The 15,854-nt window shown below is 48.3% G+C and overlaps 1 protein-coding gene across 1 annotated transcript in view; it reads right to left on the reverse strand.

Moving 5' to 3' along the window:
* Positions 1-15,854, reverse strand: part of PPIL4 (peptidylprolyl isomerase like 4) — a 109,142-nt gene that overhangs the window by 74,073 nt on the left and 19,215 nt on the right. Inside the window, exon 6 of the mRNA XM_029594067.1 lies at positions 10,454-10,550. Within this exon, the coding sequence (XP_029449927.1) occupies positions 10,454-10,550 (97 nt within the window). The remainder of the gene's footprint in view (positions 1-10,453; positions 10,551-15,854) is intronic.

Raw genomic sequence — 15,854 nt, forward strand, 5'->3', positions numbered from 1 at the left:
AGCAAAGTCTATGGACTTGGCCGGGCGGGACAGTACGATATGGTAGCTATACAGGCTATAAGGCAGTTTCTAAGCTGGGCGAACGAGGAGGGGGGTACCTAACTATGTTTGGAAGGTATGGTTCTGGAACGGGAAGGTCCCCGTGCCTCTTAGGGCATGTGGTAGTATGTATGAGGGTATGGATGTGGTATGCATAGGGGGGGGGGGGGGTGTTGGTTGGGAAGGGATAAAGGGGTGGGGGATGGAGACCAGGTAATAACTACATGGGTTTTGGTTCTGCCGGATCCGGGGGCTCAAGCTGAGGAGCCCCGGGACCACTCCGTATTGTGTTTAAAGCCAGGGGCAGAGGGCCCTCTGTCTTGACAATGCACGTGTAGTGATCATGGCAACAGTTAAAATTACATCCCTTAATGTGGATGGTATCCACTCCCCAATAAAGAGGTCCAAATTGCTTTCCATGCTGCGCCGCCAGCACTCACCGGTAGCGTTTCTCCAAGAGACGCACCTTACAGATGTAGAGCATGGGAAACTAAAACGGGATTGGGTGGGGCAGTGCATTTATTCCTCTTTTCCCGCTCGCAAGCGGGGCGTTGCCATTCTCATACACAAACAGTTGCCCTTCCAGCTCGAGCAGGTATGCCATGACAGAGAGGGACGAGATGTGGTAGCTGCTGAGGTCCTCTATCAACAGCAGGTGGCTTTTTGCAATATCTATGCCCCTAATGCATATTCCCACGAGTTTTTTTTTTACAGGGCTGGTGGGCATACGGACAAGTTTTCGGGTTGTCAGTAAACAACTTGATTGCAAACCATCTAAGCCCGTCGCGGCCAATGACCTCTACTTAGGCGTACATTTCCTATGCCAAGAACTCCAACTGCTTGATGTGTGGCAGGTTATTTACATCCCTCTGAGCTAGATTTTACTTTTTATTCCAACTCACATCAGTCGTACTCCCGCTTAGATTACTTGTTAGTCTCTAGCGCCATGTTTCCCAGGGTAGTGGATGCTACTATTGGTGTCATTTCATTCTCAGACCATGTCCCGGTGACCCTCACTTTGAGGGGCGAGCGGGGGCCTTGGGTCCTTTTTCATGGTGCATGTGACCTGAGCTGCTTCTTGACAAACAATTCCACACTTATTTACAAGCTCAGTGGAAGGCATATTTAGAGCTAAACGCCTCCCCAGAGATCTCACCGGGATTGCTCTGGGAGGCCGGAAAGGCAGTGATGCGCGGCCATATTATAGCCTATGTTGCTAAGGTAAATCGGCAGCGCAATGCAGAAATCCTACGCCTTACTGGAGTGCTTAAAAAGGCGCAGCACCAACTCATGGCCACCATGTCGCCAGCCGATAAAGGCTTGGCGGACCAAGCACGCGAGACACATAACTCTTTACTACACCAAAGAGCTTCTAAAATCATTAAGGTATTACCAATATCAACTATATAAGTACGGTAATAGAGCAAGCAGAATGTTAGCCAACTTAGTGCGGCCCCGAAATCAAAGATCGGTTATTACCGGCAGCCGAGGGCAGGACGGAGCGCATAAGGCTACAGCAGTGGATATTTCAGCCCGGTTTCTGGAATACTATAGAACGCTGTTATACTAAAGAGCTTCCTGATCCAGCAGCCACAGAGCAGTTCTTTCAGGGGCCAACATGGCCGCGCCTGACTGCGGACCAGCTAGCAGAGCTGAATAAGCCTATTAGCGACCGAGAGGTATATGCGGTGATACAGGGATTGAAGGTGGGGAAGGCGGCAGGCCAAGACGGGTTAGGGTCCGAATTTTACAAAATTTTGAAATTCCAACTTCTGCCCTCACTGTTCAAGCATTATAATGAGCTGCTTGTCACTAAAGAGCTCCCTGCCGAGGCCAAATCGCTCAGTCATTGTGGTCCTGCCAAAAAAGGACAAGGATCCTTTGGAGGTTAGCTCGTATCGGCCTATATCCCTGATTAATGTTGATGTCAAGATCTTAGTGGCTATACTCGCTGCGCGCTTAAATGGGATCTTACCTGTCTTAATTGACCCCGACCAGACTGGTTTTATTAAAGGGCGACAGGGCATGCGGAATGTGAGGCGCCTTATAGCGGCCCTCAGCTACCACCCCACGATGGATGCCAGGATATTGAGTTTAGATGCCGAGAAAGCCTTTGACTCCATATCATGGGAATATCTGTTCTGGGCCAAGCGTCAATATGGCTTCTCGGGACAGTTAGTGACATGGCTCGAAGTGCTATATCACAATCCTAGCGCTCATATTTTGCTGAATGGCGCCCTTACGGACCCCTTCGACTTACAGTGTGGCGTACGGCAGGGGTGCCCACTATCCCCACTCTTATTTGTGCTGGCAGTGGAACCCCTAGCCACCCGATTGCGTGGGGGAAAAGGAGTTTTGGGGACTCAGCATCGGCAGCCACCCTTTAAAAATATCACATTTCGCCAATGATATTTTGCTGTTTGTGGGACGCCCGCGCCACAGTATTCCGGTGATTACCCATATTTTTGAACAGTTCTGGAGTATTGCAGGGCTGAAGATTAATTTTTCAAAATCTGAGGCCCTCGCATTGGACCCAGTGCTACCACAGTCATGGGAAGGACCCTTTCCATTTGCATGGGCCCCTGACAAGCTTCGATATTTGGGGGACTGGATCCCCAGAGATTTGGGCCTAATGTATGAACTAAATCTCACTGCAGTCATCAGCAAAGCGCAGGCACAATTAGTAGCATGGCGCCCTCTCCCACTTTCTCTGTTTGGCAAGTGCATACTGGTGAAAATGGTACTTTTCCCCAAAATTCTATATGTGCTACACATGCTCCCATGTTGGCTTACAGTTAGCGATTTAAAGCGCCTGCAATCCTGCATCTCCAAATTTCTGTGGCGGGGTAAGGCAGTCTGCATTAAATACACCACTCTTGAAAACCCTCAACAGGCGGGAGGATGTGGGATGCCAGATTTTCGGCTCTACAATGTCGCCTGCCAACTGAAATTTGTGGGAGAATGGCTGACATTTATTGCTATTGTGAGAAGGGGTTAGTGAGCAGAATGACGACACCTTGGTCACCGCTTTGTTTGCTTCATCTCCAACCCTCGCAGTTACACCCCTCGGACTTCCCCAAACAGCTGCTGAATCCCTGTATTTCCACCTGGAGGTGGCTGAGGAAACTCCAGGGTCCGGCGGACACCACCTCATTACTGATGCCGCTGATGGGTAACTTGGACTTTCTACCTGGCCGGGAATCCAGCGGCAACTTTCAACACTGGGCCAGTCGTGGGGTCATATTCGCCTTTCACTTATATGACTCTGAGACCCATACCATTTTGGACTTTCAAACGCTGACTAAGGATTATCATCTATCACCACATCATTTCTTTGCATATCTACAAGCCCGTCACTATCTGCAGTCCCTCTCGTGGACAACGGAGGTGGTGGCCACGGAAACTGACTTTGCAACTAAAGTTTTCGATGCAGCCTGTCTCAATAACACTATAGCAGGATGGGAGAACCCTAGGCCAGGCTCGCAAGGCACGCGACTTCCTGTAGCCATTGGTGCGCCGGTGGTCTACCATCTTGACCTAAGATATCACCCGGATGTGGGGCTTTGCGAACTACAGTTCTGGATTCTCCACTTGGCCTATTAGGATGATGTCCGCCATTTCAAGATGGGCCTCACTGACTCACCGCTCTGTATCAAATGTGCATTGGAGGAGGGATCTTTGCTACACCGTCTCCTGCACTGCCAGATGCTCACATGGTTTTGGGAAACAGTGCTGGACCCTATCACCCGCTGTACCGGTATTGCCACACATGCCTTCGGTAGTATTCTGAAGACCCATCCTTTCCGTATGATGCTGCCAGGAAATCATTCTAAGGCAAAGTTTGGGCCTGTAGCCACCCTGTTAGCATGCAGAACGATCTTGTCGGTGTGGGTGGAACCTACAACATCCCCTTCCGTAGCAGCCTGGCACTATAGGATGGCAACGTTTATGCAACTGGAGTGCATGGATTTCACTGCCGGAAACTGCAAGCGGAATAAGAAGTATGAGGAATGCTGGCAGCCGTGTTTAATTCTGCTACCCAAGGAATTACAAACTGGACTGCTGGAAACTGGTTATACTATATTATGGGACTGAATTCCCTGGTTTCGGGGGGGTGGGAGGGAGGGAGGCTGCTGCTGTTTGTTGGAAGCTGTATGCCTGACTCCATGGGGAGGGTAACAGGAGTAACTGTGGAAGCTGGGATGTGTGTGGTTAGGATGTATGTAGGTGATGAGACCACTACTTGGGATGACAAGTTGGGAGAGTGGGGGGTTACTAAAAAAAAAAAGAGGAAAGCGGAAATTGCATTATATGCGTTCAGCTGACCGGTTTGTGCTTTTGTTACTGTTTAACATACTACATTTGCTGTGCCGTGCTCTGTTGGCATGGACTGTACTATACTGCCCTGTCTAACGCAAGGATGCATATTCTTGCTGTTAATAAAAACTATTTTGAAAAAAAAAAAAAAAAAAGACACAAGACAAATTCAAAATTTATATTTTTGTAACAAAGATGCACCATTTTTAGGTTACAATATACAGGGGTAAATATTCAGCTGCTGGGCGGCTAGCAAAGTTAGCTAGATAAACATATCCAGCTAACTTGGTCTGGATATTCAACAGCCTTGATAAATTTGTCCTGTTTACTTTGCTGGCCATCCAGATGAAAGGTGAAATTTATACTTAAAATGAATCTTCTTTCCTTTAATCCTACCACACCAATTCAGACTAGTGCCAGATGGAGACAGAAAAAAAAAAAACATTCTGAAACTACTCGACTCCAGGAATAGGCAACTTCCGTCCTGGAGTAAAACAAACAGGCCTAGTTTTAAAGATATCTACAATGAATATGTAGGAGGTATATTTGCCTATGATATTCCCTGTGGATATCCTGTCTTTTGCTGATATACACAGAAGCTATTGCCGCCTTTATTTTATTTATTTTTAACTTAACTATTCATCAATTTTAAATCAACAAGATACAAGTTTGTCAAGTTTTGCTTGACAGAAACAGGATAATCATTCATAACCGAAGTAAAGAAAAATATTAATACTATATCAAAAATGTAAAAACCTACTAAGCCCACAAACAGGCCGATACAGTACAGTGCGCTCCGACGGAGCGCACTGTTAGCCGTCGGGATACAGAAAGTAAAATGTGCAGCCAAGCCGCATATTTTACTTTCAGAAATTAACGCCGACCCAAAGGCGCTAATTAAGTCGGAGGTCCCGAAGAGTAAAAAAAAGTTTAAAAAAATGTGAATTCGGCTTGCGGCTGTCGGGCCGAAAACCGGACGCTCAATTTTGCTGGCGTCCGGTTTCCGAGCCCGTGGCTGTCAGCGGGCTCGAGAACAGACACCGGCAAAATTGAGCATCGGCTGTCAAACCCGCTGACAGCCGCCGCTCCTGTCAAAAAGGAGGCGCTAGGGACACGCTAGTGTCCCTAGCGCCTCCTTTTACCCGGATCTACCGCCGGATCTAATTTAAATACTGAATCGCGCGCGCCGGGAGAGCAGGCGTCCGCCCGCTCTCCCGCAGACTTTACTGTATCGGCCCGAAAGAGAGGGAGATCGCAACAGCAAAGTTAAAGTTGAAGAGACACAGCACACAAACAAGGCAAATCATACAAGGAAAAGACACTGCCAGACAGAAATAATTCACATGGCCAGTCATTAAACCTAATCTGAAGTAGAAGCAGGAACCATGGCGATCCTCTCATCTAAAAAAGATTTCAAATAACTAGGTTCATAAAGACAAACCTACTGCCAGACATTTTTATCAAACGTTTAAGCAGGATATCTTAAGAAAATTTTCCCCCTAAACCTATCACATTATCATGCAACTGAAAAAAAGATCTATTTTGAGTTTGTTTACACACATCTCAAAAAATCCAGACCTTCTGACCCAAAAAAGATGTCTCTCTATTACTGAAACACAGTCTCATTATAAGATTCCTATCCACTTCAGAAACATATGAAATCAGCAAAGTAGCTCAGTCTTTCACAGCTTCAGCTGATTGTTCAAGAAAATCAGTTAAATCCAAACTTTCTGAACAGGGGAAATGTCCAGTACGTTTTCTTTTTTCCTAAATAGCAAGTAGAATGCCATATTGGGGGGGCACAGATTCTTCTGATATACACAGTACTTTCCTCATATTTCTTGATTAACTCCTTAGCACCAATTAAGGGGGGGATCTTGGAAAGTTAAGAATCTAAAGATTCAAACTCCTCCATCTATTTTCAAAAATGTCCAGTCTTCTGTGGATGGCTAAACTATCTTTAGCAGAAAAAGCTTTAATAAAATCTAGAAACAGCAAAGACAGATTCCAATTCCTTAATTTTTCCATCGTAGCCCACAACAGAAACTTTCAACAGCAGAGATCTGTCCTTTCACAAATTTCAAAGACTGGTCAAAATCATTCTTTCAAGCATCATTATCGCCTGCCAGAAATTCTTCCAAACTTATATTGGCTGAAGTGCATAGGGCATCAGGGGGCTTCCTAGAGACAGAGGGAACAATATCTCCTCGAGCTCTTGATTCCCTGCAGCCAACAGAAGTAACATCCACCTCTCGCAAACAGCAAGAATCTAGCACGGCCAACATGAGAGCTCTCTCAGCATGTTGAGACTCCACTGAAGCGCCGGAAACAGAAACTTTCATGACACCCGCTACCTCACTCAAAATGCCACCGCTTCTAAGACCCAGAATCAAGGGAGGTAAGTGGTTCTCAGGAATCATTGAGGTTTCTCCCTCTGGCTGGTCTGGTATCATCCCCTCACCAGTACTGGCAACGAGGGAATCTCCCAAACATATAGGCTCTAATCCCCCCCCCCTCCTCTGTGAGGAGGAATAAGCAATAGAGAAAATCCCCCATAGCTGGCCCTTCCTCTTCACCATGATAGGAAATTGAAGCTCAAAGACATGCTGAAATTAAAGAAGAATAGAAATGTCTCACTAAATTAGCACCTTCTTGGATCCCTGCCCCTGCTATTGCCTCCTTAACCACCTGCTAATAATGGCTTTGTAGGCAGCTTCACCCTTCCTGAGACTACTAAACACCATAAGTTGCTCATCTGTTTCATGAAATGAAGTCATCACCCTCAAATAACTCAAAAACATTTGTCGGACATCCATGACATGGAAAAACAAATCCCCATCACAGCCTAATTTCTTCCAAAAGATCATAGGAGAAATAACCTGGTTAAGATGAAACTGAGAAACTACCTTGGATAGAAACAAAGGCACCGGTGTGTAATGGATAACTTTTCCTTAGAAAAAAAACCAAGAATGGATCCCTACAGGAAAGAGCCTTCAATGTCCCATCTTTAACTGAGGCTCATGTGTGGCATAGATAAGATGTTTCTCACATTCCTTCACATTTTCCACAACTCTGTTAGTCTGCTTGCCCTGGATAAGACGATTCTGTCAGCTTTTGCCCACATTCATGCACATACTGCACTATGTATGACTGATAAGCTGCAATCCAAGTACTAAGCATGGATCCCTGAAATATCTTCTTCTCAAATGCATCTAATGCCTTTGGGTCCTTCCCAGGAGGAGTGTTAGAATGATTCCAGATGGGCTTAGCACTCTTCACTGCCAACTCCACCACCACAGAGTGATGCAGTAGCTGGACTACTTCAAACCCTGGACTCTATACTTAAGATCCAGCTTTTGGGCCAGCGGAATGTCAGAGTCTTCCACATTCTCATTTGCAAATCCATGCACTGGAGAGGATACAGAATTTTCTGCAGGACAGAGAAATTGTGGTAGACCAAGGATATCCATCCTTGGGTTCTGCTCTAACAGCAATGGACAACATCTTTGCTAGCAAGTAGCTAAGATCTTCTGGTAGACAGCTATGCTGAGGCAAGTCTGGCATGGGACTGAATAAATCCCCGTGGAATCCTCTTCCTCTGATCCCAGGGGAATGCTGAGACAGGAAACAAGACAATGCTGAGAGAGAGACCAAGGAGGAGACCTCCATTCATCTGAGGGGAAAGCCTCAGAATGAGCTGATCTGTCTTCCCCTTCCAGTCTATGAAGGAATGTCTCTGAAGGGAATGAATCTACCACCTCAGGAATTGGGCATCGCTCATCACCAGAAGCCCCTGAGGAAAGGTTTGAACTTCTGTAGGGCCCTGAATATCCATCTTTGACATGAGAGTTTCCAACCTCTCTCTCCCAACTTCAGGGCTTAAGTAGGCAAAGAAATTCCTCACCAGCTCCAACAGCTTTGCTTCCATTGGTTGTAAGACCCTTTATGTTGGAATGGAGGAAAGACATCCTTTACATAAATCCAAACTGGCTAATCCTTTCTAAGGGATGTTGATGCCGGTGGCACAGAGTAGAAGCTTGGAGTTACAGTGATTGCAACTGCCAATATGGGAGGCTCTGATGTATTATGTACTGGCCATGCCGACACTTTCCTCTGGATGGTGCCAAATCTGATCACTGATACCATACAGCCTCCTTCTGCACCACAGCTGTACTCTTCACGGGCAGCTATGTCTGGCTTCTGCCTGTAGAAATCTCAAAAGGAGTGACCCCTACACCTCTTGCACCCCAAGAGCCTCAAAGGGAGTAAGATCCTAAACATTTCCCTGGCCTATAGTGTCTAGAGTCCCAAAGCCGACCACCGACCTTGACAAGGTTTGAAAAAGGCACATCCCCTTGTCCTCCAGGAGCCTTTGCAACTAGGGTCCCCTATCAAAATGTTTCAAATCCTACCCAAAAAGCAGTTTGCATTTAAAAGGAAGTTGCTGAAATGTGACTTAGACCAAGAATCAACTGCCCAGTTGCACAGCCAGAGCAATCTCCTGGCCTCAGTTGCCGAAGCCACTGACCTACAGGAAATTTGCATATAACAGAGGTCATCTGCAACAAAGGCAGTCACTGATTCCATTTCTTGCAACCTCCTCATTTTTTGGGAGTTGTTGAATCCAGCGCAAGGGTGCCCATACAACTAAGGCAGACAAGGTAAAAACATGCTTTGAAGGAATCTGTTTTCCTGTCCTGAAGATCCTTGAGTGAAATACTTCCCTACACAAGGATTGTAGTCCAACTGGTGACCACAGAAACCAGAGTGTCCATCCAAGGAAGCTGAAACAAACATTGTACCGCCTCAAGGGAAAGGGGGGTATAACTCTAGCATATTTCTGACCCTCCTGAAGACCACTCTGCATAGATTCCCATGCCGATAGAACCATATCTTCTAATTCTGAATGCAAGGGAAAGGACTTGGAAGGACTTATGCTTCTCCTCAATGATGGGATCTTCCTCCTTCGAATCTTCAATCCGGAAGCAGGAGACCACTTGATCAATATAGTCATCTCATCCTTCCTGAAGAGATAAATAACAGAGTCTTCCTCTCTCTTGGGAGGCAGCTCTCCCTCTGTCAGAAATGCACAACTCAAAGAATCTGGCTCCTCTGAATCCTTCTGGGGCTCTTCCCAGCCTACTGGGGAGAGCTCTGCCACCTCCTTCAGATGCTTCACAGGCATGAGAGCACCAGCTGCGGATGCAACTTCCCCTGTAGGAAATCTGTGCTAATCACCAGATTTCTGAATTGCACAGAAAGCCTGGTGAAGTAAACTAAAAAAATCAAAACTAAAGTCTTGAGATTCCTTTGTCTGGCCCCTAGGGACCCAAGGAGGAAGACAATCAATGAGAACCAGAGCCGGGGGCAGGTCTGAAACAACAACAACTGAGCTGCCCAAGCGCTGAAGGAACGCCAGGATTCCTGCGGGAGGAGACAAGATGATAGACATTCCTGCCACAGAGGGCCCACTCAAAATCCCTCCAACATCAAGCCTGGCCAAGTATCGGTCCCAGATTACTGAAGAAGCCCCCACTGAGAACACTCTCCTGGGATTCCCCCCACTCTAATGCAGGCAAAATACAGTGATGCACCGCAGCAGTGGAATCTCTCAGACCGCTTCATCCTGAAGCAAAATAAACAAAGCAGGAACAAAGAACAGTGTCCCCAGTACATGCTTCCCCTGTGCAGTCATCCAAATTGCAGTTCAGGAGGACAAAGGAAGGAAGCTTTAGTCACTACACAATGGTGACAGTACTGGCCAGACTCAGGATCCCAGAGGGAATTTAATCTGTGGCCCCTGGCTAAGGATGGTCTCTGCAACAATTGGACTTTTGAAGGGAGATAGGAGGGCAGCCCAAGGAGAAGGGCCATAAAGGACAGCTTTGACTGAGGTGAAAGACCAAAAGAGCAAGAAGAAATGTCATGCCAAAAAGTTAGTTATTTAATTTATTTCTAGAACTAAAAAAAACCAACTCTCCAAAATAAAATGAACAGCCATACTGTTGACAACAGTTTTTTGTAGCTATATTTCTTGACAAGTCCCATTTAACACTAAGTTCCTCCCTATGCAATGCTTTACAAGATTATAACTTACATCTAGCTGCTCTTTAGTGGGCTCTGGTGACTTATCAGGAACTGGCAAATCAGAGGGGTCATCATATGGATCATCCAGAATCACGGTATGATTTATCCTGGCAGGAAATAACAGGCAACAAGACATAGGTTTATTTACATAATGTGTTCTTCGATGCTGATGGAAGGCAACAACATCTCACAAATACTTTATTTTGTAATTTACAGGGCTTCCCATCCATAGGTATCAGAATTAGGAGGGCCACTGAATCGCTGCGGGAGATCCAGGGGTCAGTCGGACAGGCAGTAGCTGTTTGGTGGCAGGAGGAGGAGAGCAGCGGTGCATCAGCTGCATCTTCCATCTCTACAACTCTGGGCCTGACTGCTGCTCTGAATCACAGGAGACTCTGTAGAGTCACGTGACGCAAAGTAGCAGGCGAGGCAGGCAGCATAGCAGGAAGTGGCAGTAGCCCAAGGCACCACTGCTCTTCTCCAGCTGCTGATCAGTATGGGGAGGACAGAGAGGGCAAGAGTGAGCAAGCAAGAAAGACCAGTGGAAGATAGGGGTGGAGCTTACTTGGCTTGGCCTCCACCCAACCTTAAAAAGGTATCCCAGTGCTCCTGATCCCATAGATCACTGTAGCCGGGAGCGTAAATGAACAGGAGACAGGTTCAGATCCGATCTCGAGAGGGGTTGTGGGTGGTTTTTTTTTTAACTAACTGTGGATGCAGTGGGCTTAGGATCCAGTGGGTGGAATAGAAAATGGTTGCCTGGACCCAAAATGGTGACTGCTATTAACAGGCAAGGACAACAAGAGGATTCAACCCTGCAGGAGACTTCCCTTGCAGCCATACTCAGCAGGAAATCTCAGCTCACATGGCACAGCAGTCATGAGACATGGAGCACCAATATAGTTAGTGGAACTTTACACTAATCGTATACTAAAATGAATTATGGCAATGTGGTGGAAGATGGGCTTATTTTCAAGTAACTGCATTATGCATAGTAATATGTTTGAGGAAGGGAGACAGAAGCTGGTGGAGCACTGGGGGAGGATGAGTGAAGCAGGGTAGGAGACACTAAGGACACATGAGTGAGGCTGAAGGAGGACTGGGAGGGTGAGGACAAGATGAGTGGGGCCATCCAGATCTGACTTGGAGAAGTGACAGTATCTTTGACAAACCAAACCAGATGGGTGCTTGGTCACGTCATAAGAATATAAGAATTGCCATACTAGGTCAGACTGAGAGTCCATCAAGCCAGTATCCTGTTTCCAACAGTGGCCAATCCAGGTCACAACTACCTTGCAGGATCTCAAACATGCTTCTAATGCCCCAGAATAAAAAAGCAGATTTGCTTACCTGTAACAGGTGTTCTCCTAGGACAGCAGGATGTTAGTCCTCACAGATGGGTGACATCATCAGATGGAGCCCGGCATGGAAATCTTTTGTTTCTAGAAACTTTGACTGGCACACTGAGCATGCCACTATCCGCGCGGCCAGGCAGGGTCCCTCTTCAGCCTTGTAACTTAGCGAAAAAGACAAGCGAAAAATAAAACAAACCAATAGTGAACTTAACTCCGCAGGGTGGCAGGCGGGTTTCCTCAGGACTAACATCCTGCTGTCCTAGGAGAACACCTGTTACAGGTAAGCAACTCTGCTTTCTCCTAGGACAAGCAGGATGGTAATTCTCACAAATGGGTGAATACCAAGCTGCACACTGCCCCTGGTAAAGACAGGACGAACCCACGTGCCAACGGGCACAACAGAAGTGCTGTGGGCTGTAGCGGGAGGCAGCAAGAACCAGATACTGGGCCCTAGTTAGAGAGAGTTGGGTTCTTACGCCTGGAACAGATTACGAAGGTACTGGCCAAAGATATTGTTGTCGACCAACCTTGTCCAAACAGTAATGGGTGGCGAATTTGTACAGGGAGCTCCACGTCACAGCCTTGCAGATTTCAGCGACGGGAAGCGGACGAAAGTGCGCCACTGACGCTGCCATGGCTCTGAGTGTGCCTTGATGCGGCCTCTAAGTGAAAGGCCTGCCATCTCGTAGCAGAAGGGTATTCAGTCTGCCAACCAGTTAGAGTCTGCTTGCCCACCGCAACGCCAAGTCCGCTTTTGTCAAAGGAAACAGAGTTGCGTGGACTGCCTGTGGGCTGCTGTGTGCTTAAGATAAAAGGCAAGGGCACGCTTGCAGTCCAGGCTGCACAGAGCCCATTCCCCCTGGTGGGAATGGGGCCTCAGAAAGAAGGTGGGCAGAACAATAGACTGGGTGAGATGGAAATCAGTCACCACCTTAGGCAGGAGCTTAAGGTAAATACATAAAACCCCCTTGTGTCCTGAAAGAATTTTGGAGAGGGCGGATATATCACCAACGCCCACTGACCCTGCGAGCGGAGGTGACCGCAACCAGGAAAATGACTTTCCAGATGAGGCGTTTAAGGTCGCAGGAGCACATAAGCTCAAAAGGAGACTGCATGAGCCACGCTAGGACCATGTTGAGGTCCCAGGACACAGCAGGACGATGCAGAGGGGGTTTTAGCTGCAACAAGCCACTCATGAAGTGGCCCTCCAAGGGCTAAACAGAAATTGATGCACCCCAATGATAAGCGCTGATCGCACTCAGGTGGGTCTGTAGCCCAGACTCCAAGAGCGACCACAAGTAGTCCAATAATCGTGGTGTGGGGCACGAGAAAGGGTCTAGGCCCTTTGCCTAACACCAGAGGGAGAACCTCCTCCAGTTCAACCGGTAAGACTTCCTGGTGGAAGGCTTTCGGGAAGCCACCAGTACCTGGCAACACGTTATCAGAGAGGTTGAGGGACTGCAAGACTTACCCTTTCAACATCCAGGCAGTGAGGGCCAGCAACTGGAGGTTCAGATGGCGCAATCTGCTCTGGTCCTGCGTGACCAGATCTGGGGAGGTGCCCAGGCATATGGGTTCCTGGATCGATAGGTCTCGCAGAATCGGGAACCAGACCTGTTGTGGCTAATATGAGACCAGGATCATGGTGCTCCTGTCCTGCTGGAGCTTCACGAGCGTCTTCCCCACCAGCGGGAGTGAAGGATACGCGTACAGGAGGTCCTCGCCCCAAAACTGGGTGAAGGCATCCAAGGCTGGTTCCCTTTCCTCCCTGTATAGCAAGCAGAAGTGGGGCACTTTGTAATTCCCGGGGGAGGCAAAGAGATCCACGTCCAGATTGCCCCACAGGCGGAAGAGCCTGTCCGCAACTATCGGGTTGAGTGACCACTCGTGGGGGTGGAAAATCTAACTCAGGCGGTCCGCCACTAAATTCTCTGTCCCTGAAAGGTAAACCACTCGTAAGATCATGCCCTTGGACAGTGCCCAGGCCCAAATCTGTACCGCCTCCTGGCAAAGCAGGAAGGAGCCTGTGCCTCCCTGCTTGTTTATATACCACATCATGACTTGGTTGTCGGTCTGGATCAAGACTACTTTGTGGGCCAGACGATCCTGGAACGCCAAGAGGATGTACCAGATCACTCGCAGCTTTAGGATGTTTATTTGACAACTCGCTTCCTGCTCTGACCACAAGCCCTGCATGCGGAGACTGCCCACATGTGCTCCCCAGTCCAAGATGGAGGCATCGATGGTCAGTACCACTTAGGGAGATGGAGTTTTGAAGGGAAGACCTCTTTTAAAGCTGGGCAGCTTCTCCCTCCAAGAGAGGGACGCCCGGAGTGGTGAGGGAACTTACACTGAGGTGCTGAGGGGGTGGCTTGGAGCCACTGACAGCGAAGTGCCCACTGCGCGACACGCATGGCTAGTCAGGCAAGTGGAGTGAGGTACTGAAGCCGCCATGTGACCCAGCAAGCAGAGCAGCACCCTGAAGGACAGAGTGTGCTAGTGACGCCAGAACCTGGGCACGGTCCTGGGGAAGAAACGCTCTGGCTAGAGTCATATCCAGCAGAGCTCCAATAAACGCCAGCTGCTGGGTTGGGCTGAGATGAGATTTGGGGAGGTTGATTACAAACCAATACAGTCAGGCAATTTGTGAAGATCCTCAGGGCAGAGGCTAGGCCAAATGGTAGCACCCGGTACTGGAAGTGCCTGTGGCCTACTAAGAAACGGAGATACTTCCTATGAGGTGGGAATATGACTATATGGACATAAGCGTCCTTCAGATTGAGAGAGCAGAGCCAGTCTCCTTTGCAAAGGAGAGGGATCAGGGTATCCAAGGAGATCATCTTGAAGCGACCTCGGTGCAAGAACCTGTTTAAGGCTCTGAGAATGAGAATGGACCGGAGGCTGCCTGCTTTCTTTGGTATCAGAAAATACCTAGAGTAGAAACTCCGACCCCGTAGAGAGTGGGACACGGGTTCGTCCACACTGGCTTTTAAACAAGGCTGAGAGTTTGGACTTGAGGACTGCCTGATGTCCCAAGGGGTCCCACGTAAAGAGTGGCGGGGAGTCCGCCGGGACAGTTTTGAAGTTCAGGCGGTAACCATGTTTCACAATGGCCAGAACCCAATGGTCGCTAGTAATGAGGGCCCAGTGATCCGCGAACAGACACAGTTGGCCTCCGACCGGTGGGCAAGGATTCACAGGCACTGGGAACTGGTCTCCGCTCTCTCGCGCAAGTCAAAAACCCACAGCTGGGCTGGGTTGCAGCTTGGGCTGGGGCCTGGGTGTACACTGCTGGTAAGGCCAACCCCTGGTTATAACTCTTGATGCTCTGGTACGTGTAAGTAGGAGGATAGTACCTTCTCTGGCAGTAGAAGGGATTATGAGGACCTGATCATGGAGGCCTGTGTCCAGAAGATTGTGGGTTGAAAACGCTGGCCAAAAGCTACTGCAAGGTTTCATGGTGGTCCTTGAGCTGAGCTACTGTGTCCCTGACCTTTTCACCGAATAGATTCTCTCCGGTACAAGGCAGGTCTGCCAACCTCTCCTGAACCTCCGGGCGAAGGTCAGAGGCCCGAAGCCAGGCCGTGCGACGGGTGCTAATGCCCGCAGCCGACACTCTGGCTGACGTCTCAAATACATCGTAGTTTGTCCTCACCTCATGCTTTCCGGTTTCCAGGCCCTTCTGAACCACTGCCTGTTCTGCCTCCTGTTGTTGTGGGTAGGTTTTCTGCCAGCTCTTGAACATATTTCCTTAGGTTCCTGTTGTACTGGGGCATGTACAACTGGGTAGGAGGCGATACCAGCAGTAAGCATTGCTCCTTGAAAGACTCCTACCCAGAGCATCCAGGGCCCTGTGTTCTCGGCCTGGAGGGATGGATGAATGGGTGCGGGATCTCTTCACCTTTTTAAGGGCAGTCTCAACAACCACACAGAGAGCTGCCACTTTTGAAAGCCTAGGGCGTGCCAAACCAGATACAGGGCATCTGTTTTCCAGTTAACCGGGGGACAGATCCCGGATGCTCCCAGATCCTGTATAGAAGTTCTAAAAGAATTTCA

This window comes from Rhinatrema bivittatum, chromosome 3 (assembly GCF_901001135.1).
Source record: "Rhinatrema bivittatum chromosome 3, aRhiBiv1.1, whole genome shotgun sequence".
NCBI lineage: Eukaryota > Metazoa > Chordata > Amphibia > Gymnophiona > Rhinatrematidae > Rhinatrema > Rhinatrema bivittatum.